At 42.5% G+C, this 7,764-nt stretch overlaps 1 protein-coding gene across 1 annotated transcript; it reads left to right on the top strand.

The window, feature by feature from the left end:
- Positions 1-275: 275 nt before the first annotated feature.
- LOC147885288 (uncharacterized) lies at positions 276-1,499 on the top strand. The gene has a single exon (XM_087396652.1). It carries the CDS (start codon positions 361-363, stop codon positions 832-834), a length of 474 nt encoding a protein of 157 aa, XP_087252778.1. The 5' UTR covers positions 276-360; the 3' UTR covers positions 835-1,499.
- Positions 1,500-7,764: the final 6,265 nt, after the last annotated feature.

Raw genomic sequence — 7,764 nt, 5'->3', positions numbered from 1 at the left:
TCTTTATCCATCATGATTAATAAAAATACTATCCCTGATATTTACAGGGAAGCTCGGGTCCAATGGACTTGATCGTCTTTGAAAATTTCTTACTTGTTTTTCTACCTCCTTGTAAAAATGCTAAAATTATTTTGTTTCCAATTAGCGATTATGTGCAAAATTATACAAAGGATATAAAAGATCGAACATACGCTAGTGTTATATGAAGTGTGCACTCTCTCTCTCTCTCTCTCTCTCTCTCAATCTCCCTTCCTCTCGCCTTCTCAATTTCCATTTATATTTTCTTCTTTGTTTTGAAAACACCACCACCACTCCGATAAGAGCGATCCAAGGAAGCCAAAATTTAAACATTCAAAGGAAATGTTTCAATCCTCCAACCTCAGCACAACTTGTAAAGAAGTAGTGCTATCAGTCACCATGGTGCTACTGTCTTGCCCTTGCACCATCTCACCCCTGCCTCCCCACACCCTCTCAGCTTCACCTCCTCCTCGTCGCTCCTACAAGCCCATCTTTGCCCGACAGCTACGCCCTGTCGAGGAGCGTTACAACATCTTCGTAGAGAGGAACATCACCCCCGAACGAGCCCAAGAGCTCGGCGTTTCACGTTGGCGCAACTGGTACACCGGCAAAGGCTATATCTCCTGGGAGTGGAAGGTCGATGAGCAGGTTTACGTTGTAAAGGGAAGCCTCGAAGTCACACCTTCTGACGCACAAGATAGTGCCTGGTTCTACGCTGGCGACCTTGTCCGCTTTCCGAAATGGTTCTCCGCAACCCTTAAGTATGAGGGCGAATACGAGCAGCGATACAGATTCCTGGCCTATGGTGATGATTAGGTTCGGTGTTTTTCTCTAAAGCATGTACACTAGACGGCTGCTATGCAGAATAAACGATTGGGTCACATGGTTATCATGGCCAAGTCTGTGTAGGGTTTTTTGTTTTTATCTTGTTATGGGCGTCGTTTTCCTATGGAGTTTTGTAGGCTCAGATTTTTGTGATAATGTGACTTCCAAGTTCGCTCTCGAAGGTTCTGTTCATCCACAAAGGCGACAAGAGGATGACAGAGCCTACGTAACCAATCTAGGCAACTATAACTAGGGGTAGGCTCTCAAGAACTAGAAGTACATCCCGACACTATTTGGGCAAGAGTGCGTGTTCGCGAGTGCTTTAAATCTAATAGGATGTAGAGAGGTTGGCGTATGGCTTCCAAAGATCTACATGTGGTTCATTTTTGGGGTCTTTGATTAGGTTTCCAAATAATTGGGTGCTAGATCCATATCATTATGCTGGCTAAGGGAGAACGGGAAGCGTTTATGTGGATTGATATTTTTGCCTCAAGGAAGCATTTATGTGGATTGATATTTTACCTCATGATTGAGTGTAGTGTAACAAAAAGAACTTGGAATTGGGGCAAAGTTCTCGTTACCTGTCGAAGGGCATACCAGTTGCGTAGTCTCCAAATATCTTATATCGTAAAGGCAAGACTATTTGTTGTGTTTCCAAAGGATGAGTTTGTGGATTCATCTTAATAGATTTTCTCTCCGTATCAGCTTTTCGTCCTTGGTGACATTGTGATAAATCCTTTCTATCTTAAGCAGTGCGGTGCCTTATTAGCTATCTTTTCTAAATTCTTTCTATCCTAAGCGGTGCGTTGCCCTATGAGCTATCTTTTCTAAGCATTCTCTATCATGAGATTGGAAGTGCACTTTTTCTTGTGCTAGGCATGTTCCAATATAGAATATAATTTGCTTGCTTTGAATCATAGCTCTAGCAAATCTTACCATTACTTCCTTTCTCAATTGCTCCGATAAGTATGTTCTTTGACAAGTTTAAGCTAGACTTTCCTTTTTTCTACGATTTCATTGATAGGTTCTTGTCTCTATCTTCCGATGTGATGTTAGAAAATAACCCAACAGAGGGTACACACAGCGGAAGACTGATAGTAATGCCCAGGAGCTCACACAGTGTCGTGTGGGGTGTGGAATCACAAACTTCTTAACTGATGTGCATAAAATAGGTGTGCAGGCTCATCAATAGATAATGAACCAGCCAGATAGAGAAACCACCAAAATATATATTTCTGTCCAAAACTATGGACACAATACAAAAGAGATAGATCCAGAGTCCCACCAATGGTGTGGTCCTCTGATCTTACCACAAGGTCCTTCTCCTATCAGATATCTGCTGGCTATCTCTAGACTCGAGCCCGTGTGCTCCACCTCGAGTGTCTATAGACTTTCCGTCCAGTGTGTTCTTCTCCACCTTACTGCCTGTGAATCAGCCTAGGTGGGCAGCCCTTGCCAAGCTTTGTCTGCAGCACACAGGTCCCTGTTCCACTGCTCCAACCTGCTTGTGAATGGCTGCTCCAGAAGGTATGATGATCTCAGCACCTTGCTGCCCTAGAAGACAGCCAAGGTCCAGCCTCTCCCTAGAGCTAAGTCTGCAGCACCTGTTGCACTCTCTCACCTCCTATAGATAGGCCCAGAGAGTAGGCTTCCTGCTGCTCCTTTCTGCCCTAGAACTGCTGGTTGCTGGATGATGAATGAGGGCTGGAGGCCCTCCTTTTATAGGCCCAGGGGCCTGTCATAAAAACTGACCAGACTGGCTGACCAGTCTGCTGCTGGTCCAGCCCTTTAAGGGCTTTAAAACCGGGGCCCTTTGGCCCTCCAATTAAGGCAAGGGTCCAGCCCTATATAAGGCATGCCACTGCCTACTAGCAGCCCCATTTGCTGCTCCACCTGGCCTCCATGTGGCCGACCCAATCTGCTGGTCTGCCCCGCCCTTCTGTCGTGCTGGTTCTGCCCTCTGCCAGGCTATCTCCAGCCACAGCCACGTGTGCAGCACCGTACACATCCGTACTGCTGTTGAGGTCAGCCGCCATGTGTCACCATCATGCAACCACTCCTCACCTTCTCTAGATGTGCTGCCCACATGACAGCCATGATGCTGTCCATGTGGCAGCCCCTTTCTCTCTTTTTCTGTGGGGTACTGCCCTAGGTCTCCCTCCCCCATGCTCTCCTCATATGGGGGCTTACAGATGGGGAGGTGACCTTTCCAACATGTGATTATATCCTTTAAAACTTATTCGGATTGGTGACATCGAAGCCTTTACCACCTCATTGCTTCCTATAGCGTCTTGCTTGGTCAAATTTAGCTCAAGTTTTTAGAGCCTCTCTTTGGCCACTTTGAACTGATGTTTCTTTTCCTCCCTATAAGGACTCGTTAGTCTTCTAAAGCTTTGTGATCTCCTTTACATTTGTCACTTCCATGATGTTATTTTGGAAATCAAGAGCTAGGGTGTCTTACCATAATGTTGAGTTCATGAGATTTCTTCAAGCTTAGGAATTCTTCCTAGGGATGCAATGAAACTAAATGTAAAAAAATGAAGTTTATGGGATAACCATAATGGTTATAACCTTGTGTAGCCAGCCATTGGCCAAAATGATCAACCATGCATTGATTGCAAGTGCCTCTTGACATGGTGGGTGGAGAGAGAGAGAGAGAGAGAGAGAGAGAGAGAGAGAGAGAGAGAGAGATTATGATTGTATTAAAGTCCTCTTGAGACCCTTCAGGATCTATGGGACTGGTGATCAGTATTAATAGTGATCTTTTACATCCGGTTAAAGAAAATACAATAGACTTGCTATGTAGTTAGTACTTGTTAAGGTGTGCTAGTCCAAGTACCTTGCTATGGTGTTCCACAACTTTTTTAGACAACTTCCTAGCTTTGTAGCTCTAATAGAATTTTCAGGTTGCCTCTGTCATCATCATATCTTTCTTTGATGTGTGCATAGGCCCGGCATCTTAGGAGTAATCTGCTGTTTTCCACCTCCCTTGTGGGGCTTCTCTTGGGACCTAGGTCTTGCCCACCTCTGAGAGAGAGAGAGAGAGAGAATAACGTCCACAGAAGACCAAAAAGATCTAAGGGCCAAATAAGTAGCTTCTACGTCAAATCCCCAAATCGGGACTGCATACGTAAATATTCAAAACACATATTTACTTCCTATTTGTTGCACCTTGGCATGGTATGACAAACAAGAAAATCAGCAATCGCTGGTTACATTAGTTTAAGATTGGGAGTCTTCGAGTTTAGGATGAAGTCTCTTATGAATGCTTTCCCTACTGTGTAGTAAACATGTAGTAGAGGGTGACTTTTACTTAGGCTAAAAGTCAGTGGAAAGGCCTTTATTGGCTTGTAAGTGTTTTTCCTTTCTTTAGGGGATACCATACACATGGCATCCTAGGAGGTAATCCCATATGCAATATTGCTTTGTACTCACCTGGGCCATACCTATATAAGGGCTCTAGTTGTACTTGGCATTCATTCATGATTTGTACTTCGTTACTGAAATAGAATACACAGCAAGAGTTCCATTACTGGGCTGAATTCCTTAAATTAGAAGCTCCAAAGGTGCATTCGCGTGTCCTTCGATTGGCAGCTTTGTCACTGTGAAACTTCATTGATTCTTAACGATGTAGGGGCGAAACGTTCCAAATTGTTTCCAAATATAGCGAACTACTCCGAGAATTTGGCTGATGCTGTTGTGTGTTATCAGATGTTTAGATGCCCAATGATTACTGCATTGGATCATATTATGTTTAACGCATAGTAATTGTGCTCTTTGCAATAAGTGGAGGAGAATGGCTTTGGAAAAGCTTTGAAAAGCAAGTCCTTATGCAGAGCAAGGAGGATTACCCTGGCGTTCAGCGATGTGGACAGTGACCCGACTGTTCATTGACAGTTTGGTACAGTAGTATATTGTTCAAACAGTGCTTCTGTCTATAGCTTTGACAGAGAATTGGCTGTCCAAAGAATTCAAAGTCCTACATAGGTCTCCATATAGTTTGGTTTACACATTGTGCAAAAAGAGCCTTGCAATAGTTTGCTACTCCTTGGAAATTGAGCTATTCTTGATCAGGGCTTAAGACAGTGCATTTACTCTTGATTTGAGTCATTAAAGATGCCTGTAAAGAGGTGTACTAGTCAAGCTCGTAAGCAACCAATGGGTATCCTTGATTCCATCTCAGAGAAGGAAGCAATTGATGATCAGGCTGTAGTTTCTGAGCCCAATAATCCTCATGTTGGCAATATTCAAGGGGATTTGGCAGCAACTCCTCATGTACAAATATCCCTTAACCAGGAGTAGATTATAAGGAGTTGTATGGATCCAATGCTACAGATATTCAAGGAGTTAACCAATGAGATCAAGACCAATAATCAGAGGATTGACCAAAGGATGCAGAACATGTTTGCCACTCTTAATAAAAGGTTTGACCAGTTCAAGAGAAGCCAAATCTATGATGGGAAGAGACCTTATGATGGAGACTTAGGTTCAGATGATGATGATGATGATGATCCTGTACATGTAGCTGACCCAGTTGGTTTTATGGCTTCTGCCCAAAGGACCTATCACTCTAGTGGAATTACAGCTCATATGGATAAGGATTCAGCACATGGTAAGACTCCTAAGAGTAACAACTCAGCAGCTGAAGAGTTGTGTCAAAAATACAAATTGCTACTAGCAGACCTTAGGGCAACAATGACATTCGAGCAATATATACAAATAGTTAAATCTATTGAACCAAAAGGATCATTTCATCAAGACAATGATATGAAAGACAAGATTATACTTCCTAAGTTGAAAGGTGATTCTACCTCTCTTGAGGAATTGGAGGAATGGCTCAGCAAGATGGATGCCTACTTCCTTCTATATCCAAAAGGTGATCAAGGTAAAATCAGATTTGTTGTTCTTCATCTTGAAGATTATGCCCACTCTTGGTGGAGGCATTTACAACAGGAAGGGTCAACTTTGAATGCTTGGGATGAGTTCAAGGCTGAAATGTTTAGGACTTTTATATCCCCTTTTACTAGAGATCAATATATTTGTAAGTGGTATGATCTTACTCAGGAAGGATCAGTGAAAAATTATATCAAACAGTTTTGGAAATTGGCTCTATTTGTTCATGGTATTGATGAAAGAGTTAGAATGCTCAAGTTTATCCATGGTCTACACCCTAGTATTGCTTCAGACGTTGCAGCTCAAAAGCCCAATTCTCTTAAAGAGGCCATGCAGTTGGCAGAGCTTTATGAGCCCAAATACAATTGGAAGGAGAAGACTTTGGGTATTGGTCACGTTGGAACTAAGCCTACGGTCAAAGGTGTTTCCAATGATGAAAACAAACTTATTGCACACGCTACAACTTCTTCTATTTCTAGGTTCCCCACAGTGTATGGCAGTGGCACGGGACAGCCTAAGATTTACAAGGCTGCAGATGTAAAGCCATCATTTAAACCTACTCCAAAGGATGATTTGGGTGATAAAAGAAACAACTTGGTTAAGCAGTTATCTCAAGCAATTATTGATGACAGGAAGAAGAAGAATTTGTGTTGTGAGAAGTGGACCCCTGAACATAGGAATGTGTGCAAAGCTAAAATAGGAGCAAAGTTGAGCTTGATTCTAGCGATTGATGAGGATTTATCTCCTAATATTCGTGCAGCAGAATTTGAATTCCACGAATATTAGGACTGTGTGAATGAAAGCCTTGATGATGATGAGGATCATAGTTCCAAAAACCTTTCCCTTTGATTCAGGTGGTTTGTCCATGTGTGATACCATGCTTGTGGATGATAGTTTGCCAAAGTGCCCAAATAGTTCTAGACAATGGAACGTTGAAGTTGTTGAAGGTTATGAGGATGAGATCAGAAATTCTGATGGAAATGATGCAGTTGATGATGATGAAGTGTATTGGGATACACAATCAGTTTTGTACAGTATATCTCCTGATGTTTTTGGGCTGCAAGGGCTCTCAAACCCTTAGGTTAAAAGGAACAATCAATAACAGACCAGTCCACATTTTGGTTGACAGTGGGAGCACTCATAAATTCATTAATGCAAAGACGCTTCAAACAGTGAGGTTATGCCCATTCACTTTGGATCATGGGATCAAAGTTGAGGTGGCTAATGGTCAACATTCCCACAGTAAGCAATATTGTCAGGCTGCTCAAGTGTAACTTTCTCAAGACTATACTTTTCATGGAGATCTAATTGTCTTGGAAATGGGACTTATTGACACTGTCCTTGGTTGTGAATGGTTGAGAACCTTGGGAGAATTCTCTATGGACCTTAACAGGCTGTATATGAAGTTTATGCATGAAGGTAAGCACATCACCTTAAGATGGGTCACCAATCTCCTAAGTTGTCCTTAATTTCTGCAAGAAGAATGGCCAGAGACCTCAAAAGTGTTTGTGGAGTCTATGCTATTCAGTTGACCAAGTCTCAAGAGGGTAATGGGGGGTTGGTGGAGGATAAAGACATGCAGTCCCTATTACAACAATACTCTGATGTATTTGCTGATCTTCCCAACCATCTTCCTCTCATGAGAGATGTGGATCATGCAATTGTGTTGGAGACAGGATCTAAGCCAATCAACAAAGCTCCGTACAGGCTTTCTAGAGCTGAAAGAGAAGAGGTGGCAAGGCAAATAAAGGAACTCCTTGACAAGGAATTTATTACACACAGTCAGTCACCCTTTGCCTCTCCTGTGTTATTGGTTAAGAAGAAGGATGGCTCATTTAGAATGTGTATTGATTATAGGGATTTGAACAAAATGACAATTAAGAATAGGTTTCCTATACCTAGAATTGATGATCTACTGGATGAGCTTAGAGGGGCAAAGTACTTCACAAAGATTGACTTAAGGTCAGACTATCATCAAATCAAGATGAAGGAGGGAGATGAACATAAAACTGCCTTCAGGATAGAACG

The sequence above is a fragment of the Dipteris shenzhenensis genome, chromosome 25 (genome assembly GCF_047967505.1).
Source record: "Dipteris shenzhenensis isolate YYH24624 ecotype China chromosome 25, Dip_SZ_1.0, whole genome shotgun sequence".
In the NCBI taxonomy this organism is placed as follows: Eukaryota; Viridiplantae; Streptophyta; class Polypodiopsida; order Gleicheniales; family Dipteridaceae; genus Dipteris; species Dipteris shenzhenensis.
The sequence above is the reverse complement of the archived record's forward strand: the minus strand, read 5'-3'. Positions and strand labels throughout refer to the sequence as shown.

Excerpts from the sequence above, each read along its gene's own strand:
- LOC147885288 (XM_087396652.1), top strand. The coding sequence starts at position 361 with ATGTTTCAATCCTCCAACCTCAGCACAACTTGTAAAGAAGTAGTGCTA.